At 49.3% G+C, this 15126-nt stretch overlaps 1 protein-coding gene across 2 annotated transcripts in view; it reads right to left on the bottom strand.

The window, feature by feature from the left end:
• The window catches only part of FKBP9 (FKBP prolyl isomerase 9), a 41367-nt gene that overhangs the window by 8215 nt on the left and 18026 nt on the right, over positions 1-15126 (bottom strand). Inside the window, exons 1-7 of one of the 2 annotated variants that reach the window (XM_068152747.1) lie at positions 14797-15088; positions 8984-9129; positions 7755-7944; positions 5778-5923; positions 5084-5273; positions 2753-2898; positions 969-1155 (exon numbers count right to left, since the gene is read on the bottom strand). In XM_068152747.1, coding sequence (XP_068008848.1) covers positions 969-1155; positions 2753-2898; positions 5084-5273; positions 5778-5923; positions 7755-7944; positions 8984-9129; positions 14797-15050 — 1259 coding nt within the window. In that variant the 5' untranslated portion in view covers positions 15051-15088. Of the gene's footprint in view, positions 1-968; positions 1156-2752; positions 2899-5083; positions 5274-5777; positions 5924-7754; positions 7945-8983; positions 9130-14796; positions 15089-15126 lie in introns of those variants that run through there. The other variant, XM_068152748.1, reaches the window with a different exon arrangement.

Genomic DNA, 15126 nt, shown 5'->3' on the forward strand with positions numbered 1-15126 from the left:
CACAGCTGCTAGGGATATTTCCTTCTTTGAGAGGCTGGACACATGGGCAGAGTGCAAGGGCAGGAGATTTAACACATCCAAGTGCCAGATTCTACACACTGGCCACAACAACCCCATGCAGTGCTACAGGCTGGGGGCAGAGTGGCTAGAGAGCAGCCAGGCAGAGAGGGACCTGGGGGGTACTGGTTGATAGTAGGCTGAACATGAGCCAGCAGTGTGCCCAGGTGGCCAAGAAGGCCAATGGCATCCTGGCCTGCATCAGGAATAGTGTGGCCAGCAGGAGCAGGGAGGTCATTCTGCCCCTGGACTCAGCACTGGTTAAGCCACACCTTGAGTCCTGTGTCCAGTTCTGGGCCCCTCAGTTTAGGAAAGATGTTGAGTTGCTGGAAGGTGTCCAGAGAAGGGCAACAAAGCTGGGGAGAGGTTTGGAGCACAGCCCTGTGAGGAGAGGCTGAGGGAGCTGGGGTTGCTTAGCCTGGAGAAGAGGAGGCTCAGGGGAGACCTTCTTGCTCTCTGCAACTACCTGAAGGGAGGTTGTAGCCAGGTGGGGTTTGGTCTCTTCTTCCAGGCAGACACCAACAGAACAAGAGGACACAGTCTCAAGCTGTGCCAGGGGAGGTTTAGGCTGGATGTTAGGAAGAAATTATTCCCAGAAAGGGAGATTGGCCATTGGAATGTGCTGCCCAGGAAGGTGGTGGAGTCACCATCACTGAAGGTGTTCAAAAAGAGACTTAATGAAGCTCTTGGTGCCATGGTTTAGTTAGTCATGAGGTGTTGGGTGATAGGTTGGACTCAATGATCTCAAAGGTCTTTTCCAACCTGGTTAATTCTGTATTCTGTAAGGCTCTGAACAACCTGATCTGGTGAAGGATGTGCCTGCTGACTGCAGAAGGGTTGGACTAGATGACCTCTGGAGGTCCCTTCCAACCCAAACCATTCCCTGGCTGTTCAGCAGAGAATGTACTTACGTGGAGTCCAGCAGGGTACCATCCAGGAGCGAGGCGTTGTAGTGGTACTTCAGGTAGTCTCCCTTCTTACTCAGCACAGTGCAGTTGGAAGGTTTGTAGTTAACAGTAATGCTGACTGAATCTGAGGGGTTGTGGAAGTCAACCACATGGATGTCAAAGACCAGCACTGCAGATCCTGGAATCTTCCCTAAAAAGGAAGCAAATTAGGCAAGTCAAGAAAGAAAGGGTCCTCAGGCAGGTTTCTGATGACCACATACTGCACTCTCTAGGAGTAGGTATTGCCACTGTGTCTGCTACTGAGTCACTTTGCTCTCTTCATTCAGAATTAAAGGATTACATCTCCTCTGTATTCATCAGATGCAAGCTGCATTGTATGTAGGAAAGAAAAGCAGTGGAAAGGCACTCAACTTGCACTCAATCCAAGAGTGAAAGGGAAAGTTTGCATTACTGAGAATCTGAAAATGATGCAGCAGTGAAGCAACAACCATAGATTTCCTGTGACCAGCCTAAACAACTCCTCTGTGTTGCAGGTACCACTTCATTACTGACCATCAAAATTCACCTAGGACCTCTCATGCACAAGGAATGACATTGTGTCTAAAAGGTTACATTCCCTTAAAACATCCTGGTAGCAGCTTCTTCCTCTCCTCAGGACAATGTGCAGCTGCATTACCAGGAATGAGACACATGCAGATCCAGGAATGGGATTTGTTGATAGAGGAGTCTAATTCCCAGATCCACAGCAGACAACTTGCATTCCTACAAGAGAGGCTTTACTTCCAAGTCCCCTTTGGCAAATAAGGAGCCAGGAGGTACCTTTTGAAACTCTAGCCATAAAAGTGGGATCAGCTAGAAGGGTTCTCATATTCAGCCCCTCACAGCAATCTTTTCAGGTGCTAACAAGCTTTCCCAAAGGAATGTTAATTGTATGTTATACATACACTGACACTGTGCTGTTACATGCATCCACTGCTTACACAGGCAGCTTAGGAGTCCACAAAACCTGTGGCTGTGGAAAGAACAGGACAGAAAACTTAACATGATTAATTCCTTTAGCATACAGAGCTGGTTAGACACACAGGAAGGAAGACCTAACACTACCAGAGCTCCTGGCATCCAGCTACCAGTCTGTCTGAAACAGTGATTATCCAAATGAGTTCAGGTCACCAAGCAGCAGTCTGCCTGAAACACTAATTATCCAAATCATTTCAAGTCACTGATTACATAGGACATTGGTCTGAGTTCTCCTTGTCCCACCTATTCAGCTGATTAGAATCATTTTGCAACTTGTGGGTGTAATCCTGTCAGCTGCATGCCCATAAAATTATGAACTAATCCTCAAGCTTTTCAAGTGTCCCCCAGAATGACACCAGGCACAGGGGCACTAAACAATAGTGCACTACAGAATCACAGAATGTTAGGTGTTGGAAGGGACCTCAAAAGATCATCTAATCCAATCCCCCTGCCAGAGCAGGAACACCTAGAGCAGATCACACAGGAACATATAGAATAGAAGAATAGAACAAGAACAGAATTAACCAGGTTGGAAAAGACCTTTGAGATCATCAAGTCCACCCTATCATCCAACACCATCTAATCAACTAAACCATAGCACCAAGCACCCCATCCAGTCTCTTCCTAAACACCTCCAGTGATGGTGATAGGTAGGTTAGGATAGGCTATCCAGGCAGGGTTTGAGTATCTCCAGAGAGGGAGACTCCACAACCCCCCTGGGCAGCCTGTTCCATTCATTATGGAAGACTTGAATGAGAAGTCGAGCTCACCTCTCCCTTCTTCTCCATATCCAAGATGAGGGGGGATTATTATCCTTCTTTTCTCCCCAGTGCATACGCCTAGCAGACCTTCATCCATCCCAGCAATGACATAACCTTTGCCCACATAGGTGTCGTAGGTCCGGTTCCGTGAGTAGCTGTGGGGAACATCTGCATTTTAGCAAGGTCAGATGTGCTGCAGAAAACACAGAGCCCTGCAGGAGGTCTGCAGCACAACCCTTACACCAGGCAGCACAACCCTTACACCAGGCAGCACCAGAGAGGCACGAGGCAGTCACCCCACTCAATGAATCTAGGCCAGCAGAGTTTCATCAGCAGGCACCATTGATTCACCAGCACTGGCTAGGGAACAGCTTCTTTGCAAATCCATTTCTTCTACACTTGGGAAGAAAAAAGCTCACCTCTGTATTTTAGACTAAACAGAAAAGATGGGGTGACAAGCAACTGGGGGGGGGGGAAATGGTTTCTCCTTTATGTTTTCCTGGGTCCTGAACTCTACTTCAGTGTTTATCAGCTGGATATGGTTTACATTCATGAGACACCCTTCAGACTATCATTCCACAGCCACAGCTATGTATTCAATGACTACAAGGAGGAGCTGAGACCTATAAGGTTCTCCTGGGATACAGAACATTCAAATGAGTCATGACAACACCACAGAGTCAATATTCTCCCTCCCTTCCAAACCAGACAAATCTCTTGTACATGGGCTGCAGGATCTGCTCCAACAATACAATAACAGAAGCCTACAGCAACAGACTGTGTTTATTACAAGGAGGTGTCTGCCTTCTGCCTTTCTTCAAGGCATGCTACACAAAAGCACAAAGCTTTTATTTCATCTTTACAAGGTAACTCTGGCAAAGAGCAAGACCAGTGCAGACCCTGATGCACTTCAGAGGTTTATTCAACTGCTCTAAGTCCAGACAGCCCTGCCCACAGGCAGCTCTGCAGCTGAATATTGCAGGGGAGGGTTGGAAATGAAGGAAAATATCTGTAGAGAGCTTGACCCCAGACAATCAGTGCTTTTGGCATGCTCCCTGTGAGACTCTCTTCCCAGGACAACTCCAAGGCTTTCCATAACTGTTAGCTGACCTATTTCTTCATAGATACTTGTTAGATATTGGCCTTTCTTGTTGATTCTCCTGGAAGCCAGGACGTGACCCTCTAAGAAAGAAGCCCTCTAACAACTGCCAGCACTTCAGAATGCTGTAGAGGCTGCTGTCTACAAAGCCTGTATTACTATTTATTAACAACAACCCTAACACAAACACCACAGCCATTTTCAAAAACTGACTAATTACTACAGACCACAACCATTTACATCTCCACAAAGAGAGGTTCTGGGCAGATACCCTCTGGAGAAGCCTCAAGTTCTTCACTTAGAAGTCCACATAAGCTGTAAGCTGAGGTCTGCAGTGATAGCTGCTATCTGGTCTCTGGCTTTCTATCCTCCCACCAAGCCAGGCAGCTGAATGGGGAGGTCAAGGTTGATTCTGAACCTTACCACACCTCAATTCCATTACATGAGATATACAACTCCCTGACTCCTCCTCATGGGAAGAAGCACACATGGCCTACTATGCAGTTTTTGTTGACAAACTGATCCTCAGCTTCAGCTTACAGCACCTGTAGTGGTAGTAAACATTGTTCCATGAGTTTGTTTCATAAAGCACTTTACAGAGGCTCATTTTCAACTCTTTTTAGCTACTTGTGCCAGCTGTTCTGAAAACTGGAGAGGGAACAAGTTAAGAATCACTCAATAAAGAGCAAGCAAAAGTGACAGGAAGCTACAAAGGCACTATTCATCATATCAATCTGCATGGGAGGCTCATGACTCCTTTTTCACAGAAACCCTGTTGTTGAATTCTGTCCTGAAAGACATAAGCCTTCATAATGCACTTTTTCCAAGTACTGATGGAAAGACTGGCTTGAGGTTAACTTCACACCAGCCACTAGCAGGCTGACTCACAAGTCTCAGGACACAAAATGTTTATTTTCTCTCTCTCTTCAGCAGGACTACCTATCTGGCAGACAAACTCTATGGCACAGAAAGAGTTCAGACACACCTGTCTAAAGCACACACAGCTTCAGCAGGTGCAACACCACCCCTAGAGGGCATCTGCGGTACTGTCAGCATACAAAAGAGGTCTTTGGCTTCCTTCCCGTAAGTGAAAAGGTTTTTGTGAGGTGTTACTTTTCAAGAAGGAAAGACTCCAACTCCACACAAACATTTCAAAAGGGAAGGAAACACAAACTCTTCTATATCTGTTATGGAGAAGTGAAGCTGGAAATGGGATCTGTGGGGCTGCATGGGTCAGTTACCTGGAATCAAACAGAGTGCCATCCAGCAGCGTGCCGTTGTAATGGTAGCGGACGAAGTCTCCCGCCTGGCTTCTCCGCTCGCAAGATTCAGGCACAAGCTGGTTCTCAATTGCAATCCCATCTTTGGGGTTATGAAGATCTAGCAGAGCCACGTCAAAGACCAGGGAAGCTTGGCCAGGGATCTCCTTACCTACAAAAGTGTCACAGTAGAAAATTGCAGAATCACAGAAACATTCAGGTTGGAAGAGACCCTCAGCATCACCAAGTCCAACCCAGAGCCCTACCCTACAAGGGTCACCCCTAAACCATATCCCCAAGCACCACATCCAAACCACCTTTAAACACACCCAGGGGTGGTGATTCAACCACCTCCCTGGGCAGCACATTCCAATCCCTGAAGCACTCTTGCAGGGAAAAAGAATTTTCCTACTGTCCAGCCTAAACCTACCCAGTCACAGCTTGAGGCTGTTCCCTCTTGTTCTATCACTAATTACCTGTGAGATAATCACAAAACCAATAAGGTTGGAAAAGACCTCAAAGATCACCAAGTCCAACCTGTCAATAATTAGTGATTATCTGTCTGAAACAGGTGTCAGCGCTGCCCATACACTTCCAATACACAAAGTACAGATCTGCTTTGAAATACAAATCATTTCAATAGCTTCCTCCCACCTCCCCCAAGAATCACTTTTACCATCTCCTTCTTCTCCATAAGCCAGGAAAGGTGGAATGGTGATGATGCGCTTCTCTCCGACGCACATTCCCAGGAGACCCTGGTCCATGCCGGGAATCAGCCAGCCGATCCCCACATAGGTATCATAAGTTCGCATCCGGTTATGGCTGCAAACCAGGGAACAGCACAGAGAAACAAGCAACCAATGTGAAAAATTACAGAGAAAAAATGGTAACAAAAAAAACAAGGCAGGAGGGGCCACAGAGAGAGAGAAAGCAGGCAGGCAGGCAGGGGGGCCAAAGAGAGAGAGAAAGCAGGCAGGCAGGCAGGGGGGCCAAAGAGAGAGAGAAAGCAGGCAGGCAGGCAGGGGGGCCAAAGAGAGAGAGAAAGCAGGCAGGCAGGCAGGGGGGCCAAAGAGAGAGAGAAGGCAGGCAGGCAGGGGGGCCAAAGAGAGAGAGAAGGCAGGCAGGCAGGCAGGGGGGCCAAAGAGAGAGAGAAGGCAGGCAGGCAGGCAGGGGGGCCAAAGAGAGAGAGAAGGCAGGCAGGCAGGCAGGGGGGCCAAAGAGAGAGAGAAAGCAGGCAGGCAGGCAGGGGGGCCAAAGAGAGAGAGAAAGCAGGCAGGGGCGCCAAAGAGAGAGAGAAAGCAGGCAGGCAGGCAGGGGCCAAAGAGAGAGAGAAAGCAGGCAGGCAGGCAGGGGCCAAAGAGAGAGAGAAAGCAGGCAGGCAGGAAGGGGCCAAAGAGAGAGAGAAAGCAGGCAGGCAGGCAGGGGCCAACGAGAGAGAGAAAGCAGGCAGGCAGGCAGGGGCCAAAGACAGAGAGAGAAAGCAGGCAGGCAGGCAGGGGCCAACGAGAGAGAGAAAGCAGGCAGGCAGGCAGGGGCCAACGAGAGAGAGAAAGCAGGCAGGCAGGCAGGGGCCAACGAGAGAGAGAAAGCAGGCAGGCAGGCAGGGGCCAAAGACAGAGAGAGAAAGCAGGCAGGCAGGCAGGGGCCAAAGACAGAGAGAGAAAGCAGGCAGGCAGGCAGGGGCCAAAGACAGAGAGAGAAAGCAGGCAGGCAGGCAGGGGCCAAAGACAGAGAGAGAAAGCAGGCAGGCAGGCAGGGGCCAAAGAGAGAGAGAAAGCAGGCAGGCAGGCAGGGGCCAAAGACAGAGAGAAAGCAGGCAGGCAGGCAGGGGCCAAAGAGAGAGAGAAAGCAGGCAGGCAGGCAGGGGCCAAAGAGAGAAAGCAGGCAGGCAGGCAGGGGCCAAAGAGAGAAAGCAGGCAGGCAGGGGGCAAAAGGCAGTAAAATATAAAAAAGAATAAAACAAAAAAGGAAATAACAGAAAAAAGACAAGATGAGAACACAGCTAAACATCAGCCAGCCAGAGGAGAGAACAATATTACCTATGAAAGCCACATGCACAATATCATGCTTGCTGCTCTTGAACTAGCACTGCTTGATATACCAGGGGCTGGCTGGGCAATGTTTCTCTGAGGGCTCAGCTATTTCAGGCCCCTAACAGAGGGTTTGAGAAGTAGCTCACACACAGAATGGCAGCTGGTATTAACGCATCATTTTCCAGCAAACTTTAATGAAGCACCCAAGCTTTAAACTTCAAATCTCAGCCTGAAGGTGTTAGCAGCTGAATTTCATCCCAAACTCTGCTTATATCTATGATGAAGAGCTATGCTGCAGTGGTGGTAGGAACTATTAGCTGACTGCAGCAAAGAGCAATACAGACACAGGGAATGACATTTTGGAACAAGAAAGGGTCTGGGCTGGTAATGCTCAGCCAGGAATACTGTCCTGTCTCATTGGTTTGAGTCAGCACTGCTGTCCCATAATCCCTCAATAAATTCCTGACACTCACATGATGCTGTCTCTCATTTCTTGTCTTCCTGAGCAACTAGCATTAATTGTTACACTGGTATACACCAGTGCAAGGGAGGAAGTGATGGTTTGGAGTGACATTGAATAGCTAATAAAACAAAGAAAGGGACACAAGGCAGCTGCATACCTTGAATCAAAGAGGGTCCCATCTAAGAAGGTGCCGTTGTAATGGTACCGCACAAAGTCAGACACCTGGACTGTCCGAGGGCATTTCTCAGGTCTGAAGTAAGTCTGAACCTGCACCTGGTCCTCTGAGTTCCAGAGATCAATCAGAAGCACATCAAAATGGAGCACAGCATTTGGAGGTATCACACCAGCTGCAAAATCAAACCCATCACAGGCTTATTTCCGTTTTCTACAGGACATCAGCAAACAAGGGAACCAACTACACGGTCCCTAAGGAAAATCCACGAGGTAGGATTTACTCCTGTCTGTGTCTGTATCCCCCTGACCCCTCGCAGCTACAAAGCTAGGGGAAATCTGGCAACATGAATTGTTAGTAACTGTATCCACCCTGCAAACTGCTGCCTCTTGAGCCTACAGAGCAAAGCTGCTTTTGGCACTGCCATACTTAGTGCAGCACTGCTGTGCCACGACACAGTAAGTATTTTAACAGTGAGGTAGACATCCATAACTAACTTGAGTAGCAAAGTTTCTTTGCTTAATGTCCTCTACAATCAGCAGCTCTTCCTTGCATATGCAGAGGCAGCCTGGAGCCCTGAGCTAGGCTGTAGGTTTAACAAACACCCCTGAGCAGGGTGGAACCACTCAGAAATTCATAGAATCCTAAGACAGCTCAGTTTGGAGGAGACCCTTAGAGGTCATCTACTCCAACCTACTTGCCAAGGGCAGGGACACCTCTCAGCTAGACTCAGCTGCTCAAGGCCTCATCCAACCTGGCCTTCAGCACCCTCAGGAAGGAGGCAGCCACAGCCTCCTTGGGCAGCCTATTCCAGAGTCTCACCACCCTCCTGCTGAAGAACTTCTCCCTTAAGCTTCAGTCTAACCCTGCTCTCCTCAGCTTCAAACCATTCCCCTCTGTCCTATTGCTGGACAGACAAAAAGGCCCTCTGCATCCTTCCTGTAGGCTCCCTTCAGGGACTGGAAGGCAGCTAAGGTGTCCCCCTGCTGAGTCTTTTCTTCTCCAGGCTGAACACCCCCAGCTCCCTCAGCCTATCCTCACAGCCCTGGGATCATCTTTGTGGCCCTGCCCTGACCTCACTCCAACAGCTCTGTCCCCTTCTTGGAAACACACAGACTTGCAATCTCTACCCTTGTCTTCTGCAAGTCCACTTCCCCTGGTCCCTGCTGAACCCTTGCAGAGGCAGCTCCTGGCTGGCCCCACGCTGCACTTACAGACGCCTTCGGTGCCATAGGCCAGCCTGGGGGGGATCTTGACGAAGCGCCGCTCGTTCACACACATCCCGACAAGGGCCTTGTCCATCCCAGCAATCAGCTGCCCTTTGCCCACAAACACGTTGAATGTGGATCCCCTGTCATAGCTAAAGGAGACACAGCAGGTAAAAAAGGTTAGCAGTCTACCCACCACTCTGCTGGGATTTGGAGAGTTTAACTGTAATTAAGTTTGGAAAAGAGGAGGCTGAGGACAGACCTCATTGCTGTCTACAACTACATGAAAAGGTATTGTGGAGAGGTTGGTGCTGGTCTCTCCTCCCAGGTAATGAGTGATAGAAAAGAAGGAATTGCCTCAAGCTCTGATTGGGTAGGTTTAGACTGGACAGGAGGAAACATTTTTTTCCCAGCACGAGCAGTCAGGGATTGGACTGAGCTGCCCAGGGAGGTGGCTGAGTCACCAACCCTGGATGTGTTTACAGGTGGTTTGGATGTGGTGCTTGGGGATATGGTTTAGGGGTGAGCGCTGCAGAGTTCTGGGTTGGACTTGGTGATCCTGAGGGTCTCTTCCAACCTGAATGTTTCTGTGATTCTGTGGTTTGCCCACCTCTTGCCCAATGAGTGCAATTTTATCATGAGACAGTTGCTAAAGTAAGGGGACAAATCTAAGTGTTTCAGAGGTTCCATCCCAGCTCTCCTTCTGTTCACTGCAGCCCATCTATCTGAAACCAGCTAGATGGTGAGCTGCTAGAACTCTAGCAGCATGTGATACACACTGCAGGCACCCAAAGCCTGTAACTACAAATGGATTACTTGCACACCAACACTGTAAGTACTGGGAAATTATGGATGAGGAAGAAAAGATGAGGACCATTAGAAGATACAAAAGGATGGCTGCTCCCACAGCAGGAGCTCAGCAATTTGATTTTGATGACAAAAGCCTAAAAAATACTACACAAGCTCAATAAGCTTTACAACATGAGACATCATGGCTGGGGACCCTCTGCAGGAAAAGAAGAAAGGGGAAAAGATGCCTTTCCTGAGTAAGTGGGGTGAGATTTGCCAGTTGGTTATTTATTTTCTCCAGCTGGTCACTTATTTTCTCCTCCACATACCCAACTCCCACATCACTAAGACTTGAACAGCAAAAAGCAGGCACGTGCATCCAACACTGAGCTCGCCAGACCAAGAAGCAACCGCTTCGGCCAAACGATCTCCCACTGTGGTCACGTGAAAGGTAAAAGAAATGCAGCTTAGATGATTCCAGGTTTCCCAGAGAGGCTGGAGAACAGCACTGTTACTCCAGCAGAACACTAACAGTGGCTTATATGGTTAGTCTGATCACCATACAGCTGCACAGTGACCCCACTCCGCTGCGCCTGGATTTCTGCCCTTCAGTTTTTTGAAGCAACGGACAAATCGTAGAATCAGTAAGGTTGGAAGAGACCTCAGAGATCATCAAGTCCAAGCTGTCACCCAACACCTCATGACTAACTAAGCCATGGCTCCAAGTGCCACATCCAATCCTTTTTTGAACACCTCCAGGGACAGAGCAGGAAGCACACAGGGAGCAGGAAGCACTTCCAAAGCTTTATGCCTATTTTCAAGCTTTTACTGCTTCCCATTTCCTCAAAGTGCTTTCCAAATCCAGAGGACTCTCTTCAGTTTTTTCCACAGATAAAAGGCAGCCCTATTAAAACAAGTTAAAAACAAAAACAAAAAAAAGAAAAGGCTTGTGCCTCTGCCTGCTGAAATATTCTGGAAAGCAGCCAGGAGCTAGATATCACTAGGGAAATGATGTCAAACTTTCCTTCAAAGGCTGTACACATCACTTCCACAACATACTGAGCCTCCTAACAGACCCAGAGCCTCAAATCCCTCAAATACTTTACTGAGTGATCTCTGTTTGCTCCATCTTCTGGTTGTTTTGGTTTGTTGGTTTGGTTGGGTTTCCCCCCCCCCCCCTCCTGGCAAACATTTCCCCTAAAAGAAACAGCTCTCTATACAGAGCGTTCACTTTCATTGCACAAATACTTCTGCTCCCAGGCAGGGATGGAAAGAATTCCAAGGGGCTCCTAAAAACTTCTATTATCCACACAAAAACGTAATTAAGATGTCAAGACCAATAACAGCTACTAAGAAATCCACCCCACCCCACCCCCCAAAATGGTATTTCTCAGCAACTGACAAAGCTTGGCAATACAGCTGGGATGGACTGCAAACAGAAAGAGCTTGCTTTCTCTCTCTCTCTTTTTTTTTCCCCCTTTGACAAAAATCAACTCACAATTAAGAAAGCATTGATGCTAGGCAGAGAGCTGGACAAAGCAGGGAGCAGCTCAGGCAGCTCTGCAGGACTGACTTTGCAGATTCCTTAGAACTAAGCAAAAGTAGTTTCAGTTACTGGAATTCACCAAATTAACAGCAGATGACTAGGAAGTTAAATTCAGGCTTAAAAAAATGCAAAGCTTTTTATGGCCATGGAAATAAAAATCCAAATACCAATGTGGGCAAGGGAGAGAAAGAACCAGCAGGCACATTAGTTAATTTATGTGACATGGTCATGAGGACTAAGGCTTTGTCAACAGCCTGTTAACAAGAGCAGCAGCATTGCCACCTTCTGCTAGGAAACACAGAAGCAGTCTTTTAAACCTCAAGAACATTCCCAGCACCTGAATCATAGAATCATCAAAGGGTGAAAGGGACCTCAGAAATCATCTTCCCCAACCTCCCCACCATGGGCAGGGACACCTCTCAACTAGGCTCTGCTTCTCAAGAGGAGAGGAGAGACTGCGGAGAGACTGCTGCTCGAGGAGAGACTGCGGAGAGACTGCTGCTCGAGGAGAGACTGCGGAGAGACTGCTGCTCGAGGAGAGACTGCGGAGAGACTGCTGCTCGAGGAGAGACTGCGGAGAGACTGCTGCTCGAGGAGAGACTGCGGAGAGACTGCTGCTCGAGGAGAGACTGCAGAGAGACTGCTGCTCGAGGAGAGACTGAGGAGAGACTGCTGCTCGAGGAGAGACTGAGGGAGCTGGGGTTGCTTAGCCTGGAGAAGAGGAGGCTCAGGGGAGACCTTCTTGCTCTCTACGACTATCTGAAGGGAGGTTGTAGCCAGGTGGGGGTTGGTCTCTTCTCCCAGGCAACCAACACCAGAACAAGAGGGGACAGTCTCAAGCTGCACCAGGGGAGATTTAGGCTGGAGGTTAGGAAGAAATTCTACACAGAGAGAGTGATTGGCCATTGGAATGGGCTGCCCAGGGAGGTGGTGGAGTCACCATCCCTGGAGGTGTTTAGGAGGAATCTTGATAGGGTGCTTGGTTGCATGGTTTAGTTGATTAGGTGATAGGTTGCATTAGTTGATAGATTGGACGTGATGATCTCGAAGGTTTCTTCCAACCTGGTCTATTCTATTCTATTCAAGGCCTCATCCAAACTCACCTTGACCACCACCAGGTAGGAGGCATCCACAATCCCCCTGGGCAATCTGTTCCACAGTGAAACTGCCCTCAGTTCAACACCCAGAGTATTTTCTAGCCTCATTTCCTGCTGCTCTTTGACTAAACTGATGCTCCTAAATACATCCATAAACTTTAAAAGGCCCCAAACAAGTAGCAACTGAAATGGGCAGAGAAAGATGGACTAATAGGGCAATTTTAGTATAAAATTATTATCTTTGACTTACATGCAGGGACAAAAAAAAATGAAGATTTAATGAGAAATACTCTAAAATCTTTCTTCCATCAAGCAACAGAACAGAAAACCCTCCTAATTTTCCATCATCTCAACATGATAGACCACTGTCATCAATCTTAAACAAAGAACAAAGTAAGTAACAAAAATGTTCACCAACTTGAGCTGCCATCTAGAAAAAAACAACCAACCAGGCTGATCAGCCCTGATTTCTGCACCTTTCTGAAATGAAGGCAGCCATACAAATACTCAAGCTAAGTAGCAATGATGACAGTCCACGTCATCTGGAATGTCTATGGAGGAAAGGAGGCTCAGGGGAGACCTTCTTGCTCTCTACAACTCCCTGAAGGGAGGTTGCAGCCAGGTGGGGGTTGGTCTCTTCTCCCAGGCAACCAGCACCAGAACAAGAGGACACAGTCTCAAGCTGCACCAGGGGAAGTTTAGGCTGGAGGTGAGGAGAAAGTTCTTCCCAGAAAGAGACACTGGCCATTGGAATGGGCTGCCTGGAGAGGTGGTGGAGTCACCGTCCCTGGAGATGTTCAAAAAGGATTGGACGTGGCATGTGAAGCCATGGTTTAGTTGGTCATGAGGTGTTGGGTGATGGGTTGGACTTGATGATCTCTGAGGTCTTTTCCAACCTTACTGATTCTATGATTGAAATTGAGAGGACTCAATGACATCAATGCTGTACTGCCCTAACAGCCTGTTCCTCTCCCAAATAAATTCTGAGCCCAATCACAAAGAACTTTGAGTTAAATGAGAGCCAGCCCCCAGGGAAGCCTCTCCAGGTGCCCTGCCTCAGTGCAGAAATCTGCTGGCACAACTCAAGAGCACACGAGCAAGCCTCAGCGTGTGTCTGGAGGAATCAGAAGCACACTGCTGAGCACATGGCTGGCTTGCCAGTTGTCAGAGTTTTGTAAAGCCAGCCGTGAGGATGGTGTCTTTGTGCATCCTCACACCTGCAGCTAAGGCTTCTTCTCCAAAACTGTCACTTGCCAACGAATTCACTGCCCTTGCTGTGCCTCTTTGTGAGGCTGCACCAATGCCAGCTGAAAGGCCAAGAGCAAGCCAGGCTTTTTCCAGAGTAGCGCTGGTGAAGTGGCACTGCTGGCAGGCTCCAGTACGGTCAGCTCCAGAGGAAGTGCTGAGCTGACTCTGAAGGACAGCTATTGCCCTAAGGCTGTAGACTTTCCTTGAAACACAAGGGAGATTACTGGGCTACTGAAAATACATTTTGTTTTTTTTCTTTCTGAGTAATACTTTGATCAGTGGCAGTGAATGAAGCAAGAAAAAACAAACAAGCTGTCAGCAGCATCAGCATCCTTCACAGACTCCTGATCCCACTGTTTAGGCTTCCTGATCTCAAAAAAACAGCAGGAAAGCAGCCAGGCCCTTCACCGTACATAGGTCACATCTATTCATGGGTAACTGATCCAAACATTTCTGTGTAAGCACAGCCTGATAATTCCTGTGCTTCTGGCAAACATTATGATCCATAAATGTCTGTATTCAAGTAGGTTTGAGCCTAGAGAAGAGAAAGCAGAGAAAGAAGCGGGCCACTGAACACTGTGAGAAGCTGGGACACCACACAGGCTCCTGTTTGCCAGGCTAGCCGAGTAGCCTAACGGTCTTCTATCCTGGAGCAGAAAGCTCCTGGTCAGCACCTTGGAAAAGCAGCTGGAAGAACGCAGTGAGGATCCATCAGGGCATGCAAACTACTACAAACTGGATTCATTCACCAGAAATCTCACTCTAGCCTCCAGCAGTCATAACCCGGCTCTCTGCCCTTTCAGGCATTTGCTCCCACAGTGGCCATGTACATCCTGCCTTCGCACTTGTGAAACGCTGCCTAGCTTGCTACCGATCCGCTTCCAACTGGTCACCCCAGAACTGCTCGCAGGACACGGCTGGGAAGCGTAGTGGGACATGGACCGAACCTCACTCCCCATCGCTGAACAAGCCCGCAAAAGCCGCTGCGGGGGCACTACCACCTCCGAGCCCTCGTGGGTACAGCACCACTCACTCCTCTCCCCTTTCCCAGAGCGCACCCTCACACCAGCCAAGCGCCTGGGGGGCTGCACCCCGGGCACGGCGCTGCTCGCCAAGCCCGAGGCGATCGCAAACCAGACCTGGAATCGAAGCGGGTGCCGTCGGGGAAGGCGCCGAGGTAGTGGTACCGCACGAAGTCCCCGGGCCGTACGGCCCGCGGGCAGCTCTCGGGCACGAAGCGCTGCTCGATGCTGAGCTCGGCGCCGTCCCCGGGGAACTCGGCGGCGGGCACCGGCGGCGCCTGGCACGCCGCCCAGCTCACCAACAGCGCCGGGAACAGCAGCACAGCGCCGGGGCCGGGGCCCCGCCGCCGCACGGCCGCCGGCCCCGCCATGGAGGGTCGGGCGCGGAACAGTCGCAGGGCGCGTTCGGCTGGCGAGGGGAGGGACGGAGAAGCAGAGGAAGCCGCC

Source organism: Melanerpes formicivorus, unplaced genomic scaffold (assembly GCF_026170545.1).
Source record: "Melanerpes formicivorus ecotype bairdi unplaced genomic scaffold, bMelFor1.0.p_v2 SCAF_24, whole genome shotgun sequence".
Taxonomy (NCBI): Eukaryota; Metazoa; Chordata; class Aves; order Piciformes; family Picidae; genus Melanerpes; species Melanerpes formicivorus.